The sequence below is a fragment of the Solanum verrucosum genome, unplaced genomic scaffold (genome assembly GCF_900185275.1).
Source record: "Solanum verrucosum unplaced genomic scaffold, falcon-dt-bn FXZP01000203.1, whole genome shotgun sequence".
Classification (NCBI taxonomy): domain Eukaryota; kingdom Viridiplantae; phylum Streptophyta; class Magnoliopsida; order Solanales; family Solanaceae; genus Solanum; species Solanum verrucosum.
Genome location: NW_026020815.1, coordinates 130,066 through 151,961, shown reverse-complemented (window position 1 = coordinate 151,961; position 21,896 = coordinate 130,066). Strand labels below are relative to the sequence as shown.

The following is a 21,896-nucleotide window of genomic DNA, read 5'->3' as shown; positions in this document are numbered from 1 at the left end:
AAAACTAACTAACTGACGGTCTGTCTATGAAGCCTCTAAAATACTGAGATGGATGTTAGGACAGACCCCGCAACATCCCAATAAAAACAAAGAACACCAAAATAATCGAGTCCTTCGGAATGCAAGGAGGCTCACCACTGACTCTGGAGTGCTCAGCTGGATCAACGACGTGCAGGATGCTGATCTGGGGTACCCGAATCTGCATCATCAAACGATGCAGGCCAACTGGCATCAGTACATGGAATGTACGAGTATGCGAGCTGGAAAGCTAAGCAACATAGGCTAGAAGGGAATCTGGAAGAAACTGAATAGCTTACCTGGCTCAACTCAACTCAACCTGACTGACTTCTTTCAATATAAGGCAATTTTAAAACAAGTGCGATATAAAGAAAGACTGTTTAAAACATGCTATAAACTCTGCATGTATACAAAGATACAATAAGCCTGAAATGTATATAGAAATACAATGAACTGATGTATATAAAAATACAATAATCTCTGCATATGAAAATATAATAACTGCTGTGGGAGTTTCTCTAACCGACAACCATCACATAAGAGCTATAGTGATGATACAGCGATTGACCTCACGCTGCCAAAGCATCTTATACCCGGCCAAAAGTATAAGACCTGAACTGCCTAATGGATCCACTAGTCTAATCTGAAAAGGATTCATCTAAAAAGTATGATCCTTTTCTACCCATGGCGGCTAACATGGTTCTATGGGGGCTGTGGGTTCTTTGAACGCTCCCCCAATTCGGTGCTCGATACTACTCCCAAAAATGTACTGGCTCTTATGTTTTTAAAGCATATTTATTCCTGCTGATATGAGATAATTACTCAAAAACTAGCCCGAAGGCTCCTTTGGAAAACTCAGTTTCCAACCTTGTCTAAATGTAAAAACATTTATTTAAAACTTCTTTAGGAATACATAGTTCCCTAATAACTTTGAGAAAAGAACTCAACTTTAAACTCATGACTTAACTTGGAACTGAGACTCTTACTCGACTTGAAACTCTATACTCTTTTACTTGACTTCTGACTATCTTTCCTTGAATCGGAATTATGAATTTAAGGTATTCGATCACATGTTGAGGAGGGATCCTTGAACGCTTAGACGTACTTAGGAGTGTCGGAAACTACTATAAAACATAGGTATAATACTTGGAACTTGCATGAGAAAGTGAGAAAAGGAATGGGGAAACTTGGCTGAAACTTCAGATTTCTGGTGACACAGGTGTGACTTACGGACGCCATCGACGGACCGTAGATGGACTTACGGTCCGTCCTGCAGGTCCGTAGATCGCTTCAGAAACTTCCCCAGAATTCATTTAAGAAAATGACTAAGTGTTGACCTACGGTCCTGACTTACGGTCCGTAGGTCAGGTCACGGACCGTAGATCGAAGCCCCAAAAAAAAACCCAACTCCTGATCCGATTGACGGTTGACCAGTACGGACCGTCAATTGATCTATGATCCGTAGGTCAGGTCCGTAGATGGTATCGACAACCCAGAAGTTTCTGCGAATTGATGGTGGATCAACTTTAAAAGGGGCATACCTCTTAGAATCAAAATTTCCTCAACATACAATAGGTTTCAACTTAATTACACGACTCAATCATGTCTCACAACGAACAATAACCTCAACTACTCTACCAACAACATCAACAACAACTAACAACTTCAATAATTCAACAACAATTTCCGATCCTTTCTCAAACCATAGAATAAACTTGGTGTGTGTGAGGGAAAGGATAACCCACACGAAAACTCACATACCTAATAGGGATCACCCCTGACGATAATCCACGACGGAACTTGTTGATCTCCTTTCTCCTCTTTCTTCTCTTCTTCTTCTTCTCCTTCTTCTCTCAAGAACCCTAACTCTTTCTCTTCAAAATGGGACAAAAAAAAAATGATCCAAAGATCACCTAATACAACAATATGAGCTCAAAATAAATTATTTGGGAAAGGACCAAAATGCCCTTAAATTTCCAGATTTGTCATTTTTCCAAAAATGACTATTTCCAAATTTCAAGCTCCTTCTAAGCCACTTCAAATTGTCGGATGTTACAGATTAGGAAGGCTTCCACTTCCGAGAGTAAGATGAGGAAGACGGAATGGGCCAATAGCAGTCAAGCAGTTGCTGAAGCGGATGACGAAGAAGGGGACGATGATGAGGGTGACGACACTCTATCTACCCAGTTCCATCCCCAACTATCAGGCGCTCGTGTGGAGGAGGACATGGCAGCCGTCCGAAAAAGATTGAGACGCTCTTATGCTAGTGCCTCGACTCCAGTTCCACCCTTCACTGCCCTCGAGGTTGAGATGTTCCGCTACCAGTTGCGACATGAGAGGTGGAAGAGTATAGAACGAGATCGTCTGATGACCTAAATATGGAAGACCATTAAGGTCATCTTCTGTTTTGTTGCCCTCCAGAGGGAGCTCCCCCGACTCGAGCCGAGAGACTATCGAGAGTTTTCTTGGTTGAACGAGGCATGGTTTGGTGTGATAAGCCTGGAGGACATAGAGTCCGGTAGCGACACTTCCCATTCCTAGGAATCTTAATTTGGTTTTGCCCCTCTTGGGCATGTAATGAACAATATTTTATTTTCTCTTTTGATTTCCTTACATTTTTGTAAGCACATGGATGTTGGTTTTTTCTATTTTCATATTCAATATTTAAATGATAGGTGGTATAACTTACTGTTCTTATTATTGAGCACTGACCGGATTGCAGAACTTAGTCCATGCACGGTTCGGGGTCTATAGACGAACTAGGGAAAAACAAGGGAGGTAGGGATGAGATTCTGTCTCGCCCTGTCCCGCTCTGGCAGGGGAATTTCCGCTCTGGCGGGTTCGCCCTGGCGAGAATAATCCTGCACCAGCGGCTCCAACGAAAACAATTTCTAGGACATAATGTTCTTGGGTCTTTCCTATTTTTTAAAGTTTTCATTGACTCCTAAGGTTATAACAAATATCTAAGATAACCTCTCTTAGCTAAGATAGTCTTTGATCCTCCCGAGTCAACTCAGCGATAGACACCCCCGAACCCCTTCCCAAAATCTCGACCCAATAGACACGCAACTCCCCAGATTATGCCTATTAATCATGTGGTTTATAATCAGTTGCAACACACCTCAAAGTAACCTTTCATAACACCAAATTCCTTTATTATGCAATAATGACCCTTTTTTACACAGTTCTCGACTAATCCTGAAATCGGGGTTTCCTTATAGTCACAAATTGTTCTTTTCCCTTACCCTGTTTATCAATGATAAGTTCAAGCACAACTAAAGTTACACTTCTTCACATAAGCATATCATAACTCACATAATTTCAACATCTAGGTAAGTATACTGCACACATCCAAATCTAGATAGACAATATTGTGCACAAAATCACATCATAGTATCCCAATAAATATACATTACACACCAACAGTCATTTCAGACAATATATGCACACATTCACAATTTCAAGCTATAACTCACAGACAAGTCCAAATCATTGATTTGTTCATTCCATAAATGACCATTACTGACCATGCATGCATTTATACTGCCCCTAAGGCCAGATACCAATTGGGACCTTCTCAGTTCCAATTTACCTTGCTTGTGTCCCTTCAGTCGTGACTATAGCGTCCAATTCACTTTGTTGAGATACAAATTGGAATCGGGAGATATCAATTGGACTCAACTCATACCACAAGCGATAACTCGCTTGAAAGGAGAGAAGAAATGTAACGAATTCCTAGAATGCTTCATAGCTTTCTGAAGATTAGGTGTGGACATCAAAAAACCAATCCGCAGGAGTCTATTCCATATTTGCTCTTGTACTGGGAGACCGGTAACCTATGCTCTGATACCAATTTGTCATGACCCAATTCATCGGGGCGTGTGAGCACCTACTCTAACACCTAAGTAGGAGAACCGTCGATTTCCAAATAGTTAAAGACATGTGGAAGATTAACAAAACTGGAGACAAAATAACCTTCATGAGATTTTTACAAAATGAAGAGTTTTTCACGATTCAAGTTAAGACTTGTAAAGTAATTAACACCCCAGTAATCTAGTCTAAATAGGTACAAGAGCTTCTAAGATTTACAAGGCATGTAACATAATAACAAATGATGCAACTCCCACCACGTGGAAGGAAAAATAAGAGTTGTTGGAGATTGTCTTCGTCTTCACCTATGAAACATCACTGACCGTGCAACCAGACTATGCCAAAAAGACGTAGCAAAAATAGTATCGGTACAAACAACACGCACTGGTAGGAATCGTCGGTCAACCCGATACCCACCACATAATATAAGGAAATCGACTAGCAGGAAACATACAATAAAACTGTACACCTTTCAATCTTTATCGTCCTGCCTTTACCATTCCCGAACATCTTAAATCACACTAGTATACTTGGCTTTAACCCCTTACTCGCTCCACTCTTGATCATGACTTAGCCATTTTATCTCATAGAGGAGACCCTAAATACAACCACTACCAATTCGATTAACCTCTCACAACATACCCTTATTTGCTCCACAGCACCACTCAACCCTTGACCCTATAGTACGTGCTATCAAGGCTCGCTAACCGTTTCAATACGAATCTCCTTCCAAGGTAAGACCTAGCTACCTAACATTTACGACACAAACACCTCTTCACTTTTCCACTTTTAAGAACACATACATCCTCTCTAAATTAATACATAGTAACACTTGGAACCTCAATCCCCACTTACCATACCACATCCCGATTGGGCCTGACCAATCACAGTTCATTCAGTAACGAGATATATAACAAGTAAACACGACATGGCAAAACACACATATACAAAATGCATAATTCAATTATCATTCAGGAGCACCATACTAATTCCCAACATCCATGACATGTAGATATGAACGTAGTAGTCACCAATGGTTCTTTCATGGAACCCACACCCGATCCAATATATATTTCAGAACATGACACCCGATCCAATATATGTGTCGAAACTTGACATCTGATCCAATATATGTGTCGGAACGTCACACCCGATCCAGTCAGCACAATCACATTCATAATGAACAATACTCAAATCATACAATCAAGTGACAGGTTCATGGCATGTAATTATTCATAATTAGTCGTTCCCTTGAATTTGATTCACATTTCTTTATTCTCATTCAGGTACACATAACATGGGACCAATAACAAGTCTGCACAACACCAAACTAGAAGCCGAAACATCCTCTAGACCTATTCCACAAGACAAAGTTCCCTTCTACGACGTTCATCTTACTGAACAACTGATAGTGTGTGTGTGTATATATATATAATGATCCCTTTTTTCGTACCCGTATGCCTATGCATGAATTCTACCGTCAATTAACAATATACTACATAGTGAACACGGATTTTAAGGCTACTCAATTAAATAAACTTAGCCTACCTGGGCGCCAAGCAGCTGCACGGGATTATGGCTCTTATCCTGGTTTTCGAACCCCGAGATGGTGGATTTGGCCAAAAATTCGTAAGCTATCGTCAACCTTGCACTACTTTTTCTCCTTCCCCCCAAGCCTAGGGAAGCCTTTTGAGGGTTTCTAGGGTGATCCTCACCTCTTTTTGGTGTTTTGGGAAAAATGAGAAAAGAAGAATTCACATTATTTAAGTTTTGTCCCGACCATCCCGCTCTAGCTCTCTTTGTCTCGCTGGGGCGTCGCCGCCCTAGCGGCATCTGTCCCGCTCTGGCGGGATGAAGGGCCCAGTTCTCCTGACGTTTATCTTTTCCTAAATAACTACGGTTCGGGTCGTTACAGTTTCTCATAGTGTAAAAATAATTTTTTATAAATTCTTAAAGCAAACATGACAACATCATAAAATATTCAAATTCCAATATTTCAAATAAATATAAATATTCCTGCTGAATCTGATGTTATCTATATTGAAATTAGACGAGAACTCCTTTATTTGGATCTTGATTTTTCTCAAATTGACCTTCACATATTTTGGTTGAGTCTTCTATTTTTACATCCGTTAAACCTTTTGAAGTGTCATTTTCCTTGATAAAATTTGTTGAAGCTTCAACTTTCAAGATTATTTTTGCTTTTTTTTCTCCATCTTTATTTTTAATTTGTTTGTTAAGAATTCTTTTTCAAAATCAGATTTTATAGAGATGAGAGTAATTAATCAATGTAAGAAGTAATTACAATGAACAATTATTACTTATTAATTTTTCTAGGTTGATCAATTATCTATTTCAAGACTAATAAACTATTAAGGGTATAATAGGAAGAATATTGTAATTTATGCATTGATTTTATGAACTGACAAGTATTATGAACCAACTATTTATGGTAAGGATGACAAATAAAAGAAACAGCGGGAGTATTAGAGGACATCTATGTTTAGTAAGAACGACCTGTAAATAAGAACAAAGGAAATATCCTAATTATACTTGAAATGACCTAACCTAAGTAATCAATCCTTCATTCATACCAAAAACATGGTATGTATAGTGGTCCATGTTTATTTAGTAGCACCCTAGAGCTATTAATGTCTATATAAAGCTACAAATTCTCAATATTTTCTCATCACCAAACATTCTTTCTTAAAATCCATTGCTATACGAAAGAAAAAATATGGGTTTAAATGGCAAGTTGGTTGCTTCAATGGAGGTTAAGTGTGGAGGGCACTTGTTTCATGACCTTTATCAAACTAGTTCTCATCATGTATCCAACATAAGTTCAGATAAAGTCCATCATTTTGATATTCATGAAGGTGAAGATCTAAAAGCTGGTTCAGTAATTGGCTGGAAATATACCCATGTAAGACTCATAACACAAAAATTTTATGGATTATTTAAGGGTTTTTTTTAATAACTTTTTTCAGTTGAAGAATAGTCGTGGAACACCGTAGAGATCGTCACTAATACTTGTATTACGATATAATGTCTACATTATATCCCGTTGTCAAGTTTTATAATCTGTTTGGCCAAGCTTTTAGAAAATAAAAAATGCTTCTTATTTTTCTCAAAAATTACTTATTTTAAAAAATTGAGAATTAGGATAGAAAATTAATATGTGACTTAAAGTGTTGTTCACTTTCCTGTGGGAAGGGCATGATTATAGTTTGGAACATTTTACATGCCCCTTCTTTTCATATTAGTAAAATTATTTTATTCTTCAAATTTTATTATTACATATGGTTTTCTTTGCTTAAGTTATCATAATTTTTGTTGTTGTTATTGTTCTTTTTCCCAATAATTTTTACATGACTTCTTCATTGTTGTATTTTTTTTTCAAGCTTTGAAATATTTTACTTGAGCTAAGAGTGATTTATCATAAACAATCTCTATATCTTCACAAGATAGATAGGGTTTGTGTATATACCACCCTCTCCATATCTTATTTGTGATTTTACACTAAATATGATGTTGCTGAGGTGTTTGACCAAACTTTTAAGGAAAAACAAGTGATTTAATTTTGAGTAATATCAGAAGTTATTTTTCGAAAACTAGAAATATTAGCTTTTCTACAAAAATATTTCTGAAATATTGGTCAAGCACAAAATACTGCTCCAATATTGACAAAAATATTTTTAAAATTTATTAACCATACACAGACCGTTACTTTCTTTAAAAGTATATTTTTAAAATAATTTTGACAAACAACACTTTTCAAAATATCAATTTTTGAAAATTTGCAGGGCCAAACATGCTCTTAGTCATGTAATTTATCATTGAAATATTGTTGACAAAAAAAAAAAAACAGTGTTCACAATAAGCAAATTTTAAGAAATTGACCAAACATGTTATTGGTTATATAATTTATGGTTATTGATGATAAACTTTAGTAGCTTAATGTTATTTTACACCACAAGTTTTAAAATCTTTCTTCCATCTTTTTTCCATAAGTTTCTAATTCAGCCAAACAGTATCACATAAATTGAGACGAAAGAAATATATTTTAGAATGAATTAGATAATTGAGATAGGATTAACATCTTTCTTTTTTCGTAACTTTTTTTAAAATGATTACAGATGGAAAAGTTAAGGTTACTAAGCAACTGATTGAAGCCGTTGATGATGAGAAGAAATCAATTACTTGGAAAGTGTTAGAGGGAGATACGTTGGAATTGTACAATTCCTTCACTATAAGTGCATCCTTTGAAGGCAATTGGGCCACATGGACATTTGTGTATGAAAAGAAAACTGAAGACACACCAGAACCCATCACTCTCCTTAGTCTTATGATTGATATTACTAGAGATTTAGAGGGTCACCTCCACAAGATTTAAAGGATCATTTTAAAGGGTCATCGAAGTTCGAAAATCTCTACCTCGATGCATCAATTCCGATCGTGATATCTATTAACTTTCTTTGTGTGATGAATCTTAAAAATGTTGGCTTGTCTTAAGCATGTAAAATAAATAATATTGTATTGTATAGAAGTATTTCTAATTTTTAATTAGGTCAAGATATTGTGGACTGTTTCAAGTTTTAAATTTACCTATATGAATGTATTAATGTGTGTTGTACTCATTCCAGTTTGTAATAATAAATTAAAAAAATCGTAATTAGTTAAGAACCGTTGGAGTTGTTTCTCAAATTTGTATTCTTTGAAAACATAAGTTTTTGATGTGACATGCATTAAAGATATATGACTATATTCAGTGGTGGCTAATATAAGTTCCGGGTTCAATTAAATTTAATATTTACGATGAAAAATATGAATATTTGTATAAAAATTATTGAATTTATAAAATTTTAACTTTTAATTATAAAAATATAACAGATTTAATAATAAATAAAATATAAATATTAAACTCATCAAATTCGGATTTTAAAGTCATTCTCGAATGTAGTTAGGTCAAACACACGTTTAATGAAATGTATAAGAATAATGTTGAATATAGTATACTAGCTATGCTGATATTAGCAATGCTTACATTAGCTATACTGAGATTATACTTCTTACTATATTTAATTTCGTGTATTAAAAATAATAAGCATCGCATAATTTTCTAAAAACAAGTATTTATTTACCAAAATATCTTACAAATATAATTAATGTGGATTTTTTTAAGGACATTATACCTTTAATCATGCTAATTAAATATATGAATTTCCATATATTAATTATACCTAGCATAATACAAAATAAAGTGTATAATTCATAGCTACCTATTAACCTTATCCTTATTAATTTGGAGTGAATTTATTCCCCCCTTAATTAAAATAAAATAATATATAAAAAAAAGATTTATCATTACATCCTTAATTATGCACTGAAAAAGCAAAAAGCAAAGGTTTTTTAAAAATAAATAAATAAAAAATCATCATCACCACCCTTTTTCCATTACTCTAATCTTCTCATAACCTTGCGATAAACTTTTCCCAATAACTAAAAACTCTAATTTTATATTCTGAGTAGAAGTCATAATTTTAACTTTATAAATTCTTAATTTTTATAAAAGACGACTTCAAGGGTTAACAATCAGGTTCTAATTTTTTTTTTATATATATTTCTTTAATATAAATATATTATTTAAATAAAAGTTATTGAGTTTGACTGAACCCGTACCTAAAAATGACAACTATTTATCTTGTAGTGATGTTTGGAAGAAGCCCTAAGGTGTTTTCTCTTAAAAAAAAGTAAAAATTAGGCAAATGACATAGTATAAGAAATAAATTACTTCCTTTCCCTACTCTTTCATTAATTACCAAAACTCCCTTTTTTAGTATTTTTCGGATACATAATATAGCAGTGTGGATACTTAATATAGTAGCGCGGATACTTTAATTAATAACGGGCGGATACTTAAATTATTAAGTTGTTAGCAGCACGGATACTTAATTAACGGGTGGATGCATAATATAGCAGTGCGAATACTTTAATTAATAACGGGCGGATACTTAAATTATTAAGTTGTTAGCAGCACGGATACTTAATTAACGGGTGGATGCATAATATAGAAGCGCGGATACTTTAATTAATAACGGGCAGATACGTAAATTATTAAGTTGTTAGCAGCACGGATACTTAATTTACGGGCAGATGCATAATATAGCAGCGCGGATACTTTAATTAATAACGGACGGATACTTAAACTAATAAAGTATCCGGTTAAGTTGAATTGGGGGAAAATAAGGGATTTTTGTATTTTAGTAAAAGAGTAGGGAAATATTGAGAATAGGTAAAGAAGTGTTGTGTATTTAAGTAATTTTTCCTAAAAAAAAGTCATCTAAAATGTGATGGGCCTGACATGACGTTACCTCATTTCTCGAACACTTAGACGAATTTCTAAATGCTCGATTTTTGATAAAATATTTTTAATTTTTCATACAAGATCTAACTGGAGGATGGTTCAAGTAGTCAATCAACTGCGTTATAAAGATTCTGATATTATTATAGTGTTGGTTTATGTGAATGACATACTTATAACAAGAGGTAGTCTCAGTTTGATACACCAACACATCAAACTTTAAACCAAAGACTCATTGGTAAATTTATGTATCTTATAACAATAATTAGGCCAGATAAATCTTTTAGAGGTCGTTTGGTAGCTGGGTAAAATTGAAGTTATTCATCTATTAATTTATGTATAATTTATACGATGTTTGGTAGCTAGATAAAAATAATTTTTTATGTATAAAATTAATATATCGAATGATTGACAATTTAGAAACCCGCGTAAGTAATACATGTATAAGTTATTAGGGAATTCATGTATTATTTTATGTAGAATGAAAAGTGAAATAACTAATACATATATAACTAATAAATTTAGTTGCAGAGTTGAAATTTTCACTGAAAAAGTTCAAAATACGAAATAAATACGTAAAGAAGTCGAATGTGGTTCAACACACATATCCTACCTATCTTCGCCCCTATCTCCAAATTTTGTATTTGTCAATATAAAAAATAAATAATTCATTTATACTTGTCAACTATGCTATACTTATGGAGAATGTGTACCATATGTTTCCTCGTCATCACAAAAACAAAATCACGTGATTGAATACTCTGTACAACCTAATTCCTTGACCAAGTGTTGCTCAATGACTTTGTTTCAAACCGCTCAATTTATTAGGGTTCGAAGTTAAAAGGGCAAAAAGATTGACAAAAAATATTAAAAGGGCAACACAATTAAATTTGGTATCAAAAAGGCAATATTTAATCAATAAACTTCACAGTGTTAAAATTAAGTAAATAAGGTGCAGGGCCCTATGCACTTCGCCTTATAAGGCGCAAGTCTGTCTGCGCCTTGTAAGGCGCATGGCACCTTTGTCCTTAACCCTAAATAAAAACAAAACTTTTGCTAGGAACAATTAACACTATTCACATGAGCACATTTCACTAACCATCTCAATAGAAGAAATTCTAAAATGAAAGCACAAAATATCACTGATTATCATTTGCTAGGCACAATTAAAACACAAATTTGTTTGTCAAAAAAAAAAAAGAATTTTGGTTCACTAATAAATTTTAAAAGTATTTTGAGCAACAATTAATATTTGATTAAATTTTTAGATTGCATTTTTCTTAAAATCCTTTTAGAAAAAATAAATTAACATTTGAAAAACAACTTATGGTGCTCTAAAAAATACACATTTTCCCTTCAAAACTTTATCAAATACCATACGGTTTAGAATAATTATTTTTTAAAATTATAATGACTTTTAATTATTCAAAAAATTGTTAATGTATTAAAAAAGTTTTGTGCGGCATATAAATAATTTATTAATGTAGTTTCTTGAAAAAAACTTATTTAAATAAATTAGCTTACAAATTATTTAGAGAGAGTTGTTTGTTGCTAAATAAATCCAATACAAATTTGAAATGTGAGTTGTTTAACATTTACTAATTAAAAAGACAAATATATATATATATATATATATATATATATATATATATATATGTGTGTGTGTGTGTGTGTGTGTGTGTGTGTATGTGTGATTTTTTAATTATTTGTATTTTGAACAATTTAAAAAATTACATACATATTAAAATTACAACTTGCAATTTTTATGTGTAAATGTAGATGGTTTATTCAATTTTACCATTGTTCACCGTCTTTTCGATTTTAAAAGTAGATGGTTTATCTTTTTTAAATTGAAAATTGACATTTTGTGAGTGGTCAATTTTTTAAGATGACAATTATTTATCCTCAAATAATTCAAGTGAAAAAATAGCAAACATAACAAAATTGTTCTTCTCACAGCTAGTTAGAAGGCCATAAAAAAGTAATATTGTCCGGCAATTATCTATCTTGACCCAATTACATAATAATTCAAGGGTATAATTGAAAAGAAGCTTTTTATAGAGTTTTAATCCAAACAGAAGATAAGGTGGAAAACAATGAACCAAACACTTGATAAAAATAAACTTTGCACTACTAATCTCTGCATTACTAATCATTAGGTTACTAATCCCTACGTTATTAATTTTTGTACCAAACGAACCCTCAAAGTGATTGGACAATATTGTCTTGCCAGCTTGTAGATCAATGGCTATTTGGATGACTTTAATATAGTCTGAATTTTGGTTGGTCCAAAATAAGTTGGTTTATGTTGTTTTGACTTTTAACTACCTTGTACTTTTCTAATTCAATGGCTCTGTAGGCTTCACTTAATCACTTATCTCATCATTTAATGGTGATCTTGTAGTTATTTAATTTGGGTGGACTTAAATATTTGAAAAATTAAAGGGTGTTGCCAAAGGGCATACCATTTTGGCACAATCTGTCATAATTTAAGTAAAAAGTTTAGTATAGCTCAGTGAAAAATGCCAAAATTGTCTCAAATGATCTAGTTTTTCTTTAAATATTTTTCTCCAAGATATAATTATCATTACACTTAAGTATTGCTTGAATCTTTACATGGTTTCAATACCTCAAACTCTTCACTTTTTTTTATCGTTTATCGATTTACTTTTTTTTGTCAAAATTCTTTATTTTTCTAGTATATGAAAAGGACATTGATTTTTCTCATCTATAGTTTTCTCTTCTTCCTTTACCTAAATTAGAAATCTAAAAGGAACCCTAACAATGATAATGTGAATAACCAACTAAGAAAAACCTTGAGTGATATTTTTGGGATTAAAGTAAGTGATAGTTTGCTTGTAGATTATGATTTGTTTTAACCTGTTCAAATTTGACTCGGTCAGCTCATTTTTCACCTCTAGTTCATATCTACTATTTGTATTGCTATTTCATGAATATTTACATATGTTTTGCATCAAAAATATTGGATCCAGATGAAGTCAATATTGATCGATACTCTACATCTAATATAACAAATAAAATATTTTATAGAAATTATATATGTAGCGGCAATAATACATATATATGTGAATTTATAATCAACACTCTATACAATTACCACTAAAGAAATCATCGACTCTGAATAAAATGACATCACAGATAGAGGATCCCAATTAATCTTACAAGTTTGTTGTAATACTGTAGTAGAGTCAAGTAGGCTAAGCAGCTGAATTAAAAATATTACTTGGGCTGAGCCCAACCCAGAAAGCAAGACTCATTTTAAGAACACTAGGCCCATAATTTTCATTATTCCCGGTGCATTCTTTAAAATCTCATACCATTTTTAAAAATTACAAAAATCTCTTTTCGGATACATCCTTATCCCATTTCAGATACATCTCTCTCCTCTTGGACACATCTTTATCCCCTCTTGAATACATTTCCCCCCTCGCGGATACATCCCTATCTCCTCTAGGATACATTTATATCCCCTCTCGGATACATCCCTCTCATCTCGGATACATCTCTATCCCCTCTCGTACACATTTCTATCCCCTTTTGGACGTATCCCTCCCCTCTCTCGGATACATCCCTCCCATTAAATAATGTATCATTCGCGATCCGTGAGCTATGTATCCGCAGGTTTTCTAATGTATCCGAGATCCTAAAATTTTAAAGGACCTTCGTAATTTTGAAAAAAAATAAGAATAGAATGTAATTAACTTTTAAACACTATGAGATTTATATAATTTTTAATTCTTGTAAAGAATAAGAGTTAGTCAACTACATAATTAGACATACTTCACTATCATATACTATTATTGGTAATGCTTTCAAAATATTACGTATCTTACCACTAATAAAGAGTTACTTATGCATCTTACTCTTAGATACATGTATTTTTGCTAGGAGATACACAAAAGTAGGGAGATAGGCGAGCAAGATTGAAGAGGGAGGCAAACGTGATTCATACGTATCCTAGATACATGCAAATCACACTAGATACAAACTAGATACATGTATATGTATGTATCTGGAGTGATTCACATGTATCTGGGAATGGTGAGCGAGATTGGATAAAGGTGAGCGAGATTTGCTATGTATCCTAGATACATGCGAATCTATTTGGATATAATGTATCTAGAACAAATTACACCTAAAGTTGACCTCGTGTATCTGAGATACATATATCTTGATGTATCTGAAGGCACCAAAATCTGATAAGATACGTAATATTGTGTCACGACCCAAAATGAGTCGTGAGTGGAACCCACACTTAACCTCCTAAGTGGGCGAACCAAGGAATCCAAACCCCAACATATATCAATAATTTAACTACGAATAACAACAATAATGTGGAAGCTCAAAACTTATTAAAGTAGCCAATCAAATAAACCTCTAAAGTCTAACACTTATTATCCTAAAAATCTGAAAGTCATCACATCAAGGACATCTAATCTTCAAATACAAAGTCTAAGAGTATTAAAGACTCAAAAATAAATGAATAAAATAGTTTATGTCCGAAAACTAAGGACATCATGCCATGACCAAGAGAATCCAACACGAGCTGGAATGAATAGCTCACCCTGGAACCTAATGTGCTGGAGACTGGCTAGAGCTGAGGGCGAGTCGAAGTCACTGATACACTCGTTGCACTCCACAAAATGAAAACAAAGAAAAACACAAGTAGGGCTCAGTACAGGGCAACATATCCTGAGTAGATATCATCGGCCAACCCAAAATAGAAACTAATATGTAATGAATAATAATATAAAATCAACTATGACACTTAGCAGGTGGCAAGCAACAAACACATGAACCAGTGTCAACAACACTAAAGTAAGTACGTAATCAGTCAACAATATCAAAATCACACATAAGGACTCATGCCTGCAAACCAAACTAATTTGGAAATTGAGTTCTTTGAGATTGAGTACATTAAGTTAATTCAATATATTTTTCCTTTAATGTTACCGTGTTGGAACGTAATACTCCGATCCAATTATACCGTGTCGGAACGTGACACTCCGATCCAATAATACCGTGTCGGAACGTGACACTCCGATCCAATTATACCGTGTCGGAACGTGACACTCCGATCCAATAATATCATTAATTTATCATTTATTATCACCACTTTTCAATTCATTAACAATATTTCATCAAGCCTTCTTTATTCAAGGCATCACTTCGATAGAGAGGGTTCAAGATTATAAATTCTACGGTCTCGGGATTTCAGACCAATCACAAACCACACAACCAAGCTACACAATCACACAATCAAGTACATAGAGAACTTCACAATATCATTCAATGCATATCAATCACTATTAAGAGTCTATCTATCAAATAAAATAAACCATAACCTACCTCCACCGAAAAACTGAAGTCAAGCAAGTTACTTCTCCAATACTTTTTCTTTCTTCAATGCCTCCGAACCTTTCCAATCTATCAAATATATATGCATAATTTGTAAGTTAACGAGTCTATAAACACTCTTACTATTCTATGTCTTGCCTAGACCCAAAAACTCACCTAATTCTATAATCAATTTCCTAACGTTCAAACCTATGGGTAAGTCTTAATTCCTCCCATTAGCATATCTTTAATGGAATTTAAATAATTTGATACACCTAATATATAATTACGTATCTCAATATATCAAAACTTGATTTATTATATGATATCTTACGATCAAACTTCAACCCAACACATAGGCCGTACCTACAACATCTCATATAGCTTATGATGGATAATTGAAGGTGATTGTATTCATTAGTAATTCTAATCAAATTAAAGAGGATTTTGGAATTTCCAACAGAAACAACAAGAGGAGCGAAGACAAAATTATATGCATGACTTTTCCGATTAGCAATTCATCCCTTCTTAACTCATCATTATTCTAATCAATAGCATCATTAATTCCTTATACAAAGATTCCCTTAGTTACATTGTCAATCCACTATTTCTGTCCAAAATATATCAACCACAATCACGTAATTAGTTAGTTACTTTCCATTAAAATATAATATACACACATATATGAATGCAACACCTCAATTCTCTTACCTCTAACATTATAATAATAATAATAATATAAATTCTTGCCTAACAGTTTCACCTCCAACCCAACCTAACGCTACTATCTATTATCCAATCTTAATTATAAAAATAGTTTATAATTGTTATCTATTCACCAAGCTTTAATTATACAGCCACCAAGAGATAATTATATGTAAACCAATTGAAAGCGTAAATTAGGTTACCTGAATCGACCTTCTCCATTACCGCTTGTACCCAACCGTCAAGCCCTCTTTTCTTTTAATTAACCACTCAAATTAGTAAACCCTAATTATTATATGAAGCTACTTATAAAAGAGATAAAAGTGGTCCACTATTAATTTTAATGTTATTTTTTTTTACCACCAACTAAACTAATTTATTAAAACTATCCCATTAGTTCTATAATTGTAGTTACGAATAGTCCAAAATACCCATTTAAAATCTATCGGAAGAGTCTTTTATGCAATAAAAAGCTTTAGTACTCAAAACGACCAAACGGGTCGTTACATTTTTTTAACTATTTTTTTTTGGAGTTGAATTAATTTTTCAAATATTATTTTTTCATTTTGAGACTATAAATTATTTTATTTTAAATTTCACAATAAAATATGATCAAACGCTCACTAAGTTTTCATTGCAGATGCTAAGGCTCGTTTTCTGAACGAGTCATGACCGCTACCCGATAAGTGCGGTGCTCGATGATGTTCATTTGTATTCCTTTTATTGAAAACTCACACGGTATGTATAAGATCAAATATTTTACCATGGCATACAATTTATAATATTATTATTAAGGAGCTCACTTGCAACACTAAATTTGCGTATGTCAAACTTTGCTGAAATCTAATTTGGTTGTGAGTTAGGAGTGATAAATGGACGGATTAAGTTAAAATCGAACCGATCAAAATAGATTACATTAATTATTGGATCAAGATTTAATGTACATAACATTTAGTTGTGTATTTAACATGGAATCTTTTAGCATATTACTCTGTTTTAATTTGTCCAACTTATTTTTCTTTTTAGCAACTTCTAATTATTATTATTTTTTTATTTTATGTAAATTTTACGCCTTCAATGGCGCAAGCCTTTTATTTCATCCAAGATTTATATAGAGAACAAGCAGAAGGGGACGATAGCCTAAACCTCCGGAAATAAGCATTAATATACACCCTTGAAAACAAGTCATGTACAATAAAAACTAAAGAATTCTAACTTTTTACACGATATATTTAAAATCACGGAATTAAAAAGTATTTTGATATATTTAATATATTTTTAATCTAAGTCTTTATGCTATCGTCAAATTTGACCTGAAATTATTCATATTCGACATAATTATTGACCCAAAATTTTGAAATTACTCATATTCGACCTAATTTTAGAATTGAATTGAATTGAATATTTTTTTTAAAAAAATAATTGGTTACATTGGTTGGATAATTTTTAATTGAGTCTTCTTGAAGGATTTAATAAGGAATAATATTTCAAGCATATTATTAATGTACTTGTGATAATTCAAATATTTGTGTTGGATGCTGTTGGACATTTACTATTATGTTTTATGATTGACTCTATTATGCGAATAAAAATAATAACATTAATAGTTTTTTTAAAATCTCATTTTCTTATAAAAAATCTTAGTTATTGGATTATACAAAAGTATTACCTACGATGAGTTTTGAAGTCAAATCATATTCTAGTAGAAAATTGAGGGTCAATTAAAAATAATATTTTTATTTCATAAAAATAAAAATAAAATTTGAATACACGTACACCTCATTCTTCTCCGACATCATAACGATATGTTGCTAATACTTTTGAGTTTTCACATATCTTTAATGCTAATACATGTGATATGTTCTTTACCCACTATTTCTGCTTTAATTTGTTTCAAGAATCTTCTTTTTAGATCAATTTTTAAGGTTTTAGGTAAAGTCTTCTTCTTCTTTTTTTTCTTTTTGAAAAAACACTTATCAAGCTGCTTTTCTTCTATTTACAAAGTTACAATTAGTACATCATTAATTCTTTTAATCATCATCACTATAATATTCTTAAAATAAATAGTACTAATTATTTCTCTAATAATTTATCAAACACCAAGTACCAACATGGATTGTGGTGCAATGGTGAGACTACTCCACCCTTAACAAAACGCCTCGAATTCAAACTCTATGTATGGAGAAAATCATGTTGAGAGCGTCACCCCAAATGAACATTGTAGTGCATGATACGAATTTAATCAGGGCTCTAATGTAAACTCCAAACACCGTATAGGAGACAAAAAAAAAAAAAATACTCCAAGAAAAAATTAAAGAGCTAGTATTTGAGAATCGTCATTGTTGGGCTTGTGCATCATCAATAGTTAATAATGTCTGCCTTTTCACTATTATCAAATACTTTCTTGATCTATCATAATCCTAACTATAAAAATAAAAAGTATTTCATCAACATCTACTTCCATTAAAAAAAGTTGAAAATGATTTCTCCAACTAATTGTTGGGACCGCGCGTACCACCACCCTAACTCCACATTAGTATGGTATTGTCCGTTTTGGGTCAAGCCCTCACGGATTTGTTTTTGGGCACATCCCAAAAGGCCTCATACTAATGGAGTTGGGTGAGCACTTATATATTGGTACATTTCTTCTTCTCCATCCGATGTGGGATAGGTTTGTTACCCAACACTAATTGCCTCCATTATCGTTTTATTTTATGCAAATTAAAAAACATTGTTAAGTCAATTATATATTTTTTTTGTAGTAATAAATTGAAGTGTCATTTTCTTTTGTATTTAGGGCAGTTATCCCATATCTTGATATGTCGGAGCCATCTAGATATAATATTATCTTTGGAAGAAAAAAAATATATAGTAGATATTGGGGTTATATTAAATGAAAATGGTTAAGGGAATGGTGGAAAATTGAAATTTTCAAAGATTTCTTAATAAAAGAACTTTGCCCCACATTGGAGGAGAAATGGGAAATTTTTTAGTTTATTTATAGATACTAGATACAAAAGCCCGGACAAGTCTTCTCCCAATATATATTATTTTATTTGTTTTAATTTTATAATTTTGTTATTAATTATTTTATAATATTTTAAACCTACTTTTTAAATAATATATGTGACACATGTGATATTTTGAGAGTCCTAATTTACAAACTGCCACAATAAACCTAAAATGACTAAATTATCCTCGAACTTAGCGAATATTTTTAGAAAGCACACACATCGACCAAGACGTGTGTGCTTATTCCCTCTTATATATATATACATTACAAAAAAAACCCAAATTGCCAACAAATTTTACTAACAACTTAAGTTGGTTAGTATTCTACTAACAAATTACCAACATATTTCTAACCGAATTATATTTTAAAACTTAACAACGAAATTCTAACAGATTACCAACCAAAATCTTACTAACTAAGTATTTTAGTTGGTAAATACGGCGGGAAAAAATGGCGCCAAATTTAGCAACATTCTATCAATGGATTACCAACTGAAATATTACTAACGCACACCTTTTGTTGGTAATATTACCAACGAAGTATATATCGGTTGGTAAATATGACAAAAAAATTGTTTATATAATTTATTAACATATTACCAATGAATAACTAACTAAACATTTACCAACGGCAAGATTGTGTTGCTAAATTTACCAACGGCAAGATTGTGTTGCTAAATTTACCAACCAAATATAAATGTATTGGTAAATTAGTAACGAAATGTAATTTGTTGGTAAACTTGCCAACCATTATCCAATTAGTTGGAAATTTTGCTGACGAATAAAGATTGTAGTTAGTAAATTACTAACATCATTATAATAGTTGGTAATATACCAACCGATCATTAATCCATTGGTAAAATTTACCAACATATTAATTATTAGTTGGTAATATTACATATGAATGTTTAGTTGAATAGTAACTATTACCAATTGTGATAAAATTTATTGGTAAATTATTAATTACTAACTTATATTTGAATAGTTGGTAAATTTACCAATTGAAGTTAATTTTTTTGGTAAATCAACGTCTAGTGTTGAGGCTTTCATATTCAGTTTGTGTCGTTAGGCGTTTTAACATTTAAATTTTAGCCAAAACTTGACTTTGGTCAATAGTTTATGTAAACGTGCTCATATTAGAACTTTGTCAGTGTCATTAGCTTCGAAAGGTCATTTTTTATCTAACAGGAAGGTTGGTTCAAGTTTTGAGGCTTCCATTTTTTGTTTGTGCCGTTAGGTGTTTTAAATCTTATATTTTGGCCAAAATTTGACTTTGGTCAATATTTTTGTGAACATGCTCAGATGAGAATTCCATCAGCGTAATTAACTCCAAAGGTCATTTTTTATCTATTAGGATGGTTGGTTCGGATTTTGAGGCATTCATTTTAGTGTGTGCCGTTAGGTGTTTTAACTTATAAATTTTGGCCAAAATTTAACTTCGGTCAATATATTTGATAAACATGCTCAAATAAGAATTTCGTCAGTGCAGTTAGATGCGGAAGGTCATTATTTATGTAATAAGATAGAGGGTTCGGGTTTTGAGGCTTCCGTTTTTAGTTTGTGCCGTTAGGCATTTTAACTTTTAACTTTTGGCCAAAAATTCACTTTAGTCAATATTTTTGGTAATCGTGCTCGAATTGAAATTTTGTCACAATGATTAGCCATATAAGTTCAGTTTTGGTCTCATAGGATGGTTGGTTCGGGTTTTGAGACTTTTATTTTCAGTTTGTGTCGTTAAGCGTTTTAACTTTAAACTTTTGGCTAAAATTTGAATTAGGTCAATTTTTTTGGGAAACATGCTCAAATTTGAATTTCGTCAGCACGGTTAGCTCTGGAAGGTCATTTTTCGTCTAATAGGATGGTTGGTTTCGATTTTGAGGTTTTCATATTCAATTTGTACCGTTAGGCGTTTTAACTTTTAACTTTTAGCCAAAATTTGACTTTGCTTAACACTGTCAACTTGTACACTACATACATTTAGAAACACATCATGATATAATGATATGTGTCATATTGAGATTAATTTAACTTGTTATCATAGATTTTGCTTGTTTCATTCAAATATGATTTATAAGATTGATATTAATATTTTTGGATTTATATTCGTGCTCTTAGATTTTTAAATGCAATAAATTAATAAATATTTTACTATTGAATAATCATTCAGTTAATAATATTTTGAACATATTGTCAATCAATTAGTAACGTATCATTGAACTTGAATGATATATTACCAACAAACTAACAATCAATTAGTAAATTTATTAGAAAAACAAATAATCATACTAACGTATTTAAAATTTATTACCAACAAGGGTTGTGGTGGAGTGGTAAGTACTCATTCATCCTTAACCAAGAGGTCTCGGGTTCGATTCCCCTTGGGTACAGAGTCGTCTTTGTTAGGGAGCGCTTTATCCCCCAATGTGGGACTTTCCGACGTGAATCCGGATTTAGTCGGGCTCCAATGTGGGTACCAGACACCGGATGGAAAACCAGGGGACTTTTCCGGCGTGAATCCGGATTTAGTCGGGCTCCAATGTGGGTACCGAACACCGGATGGGAAACCAAAAAA

General features: G+C 32.5%; 2 protein-coding genes across 3 annotated transcripts in view; both read left to right on the top strand.

The window, feature by feature from the left end:
- LOC125813447 (MLP-like protein 43) overlaps positions 1 to 8,517 on the top strand; it is a 38,220-nt gene extending 29,703 nt beyond the window's left edge. Inside the window, exons 2-3 of one of the 2 annotated variants that reach the window (XM_049492955.1) lie at positions 6,692 to 6,812; positions 8,025 to 8,517. In XM_049492955.1, coding sequence (XP_049348912.1) covers positions 6,692 to 6,812; positions 8,025 to 8,281 — 378 coding nt within the window. In that variant the 3' untranslated portion in view covers positions 8,282 to 8,517. The remainder of the gene's footprint in view (positions 1 to 6,691; positions 6,813 to 8,024) is intronic. The other variant, XM_049492954.1, reaches the window with a different exon arrangement.
- The window catches only part of LOC125813446 (kirola-like), a 436,501-nt gene that overhangs the window by 288,529 nt on the left and 126,076 nt on the right, over positions 1 to 21,896 (top strand). The window lies entirely within an intron of this gene.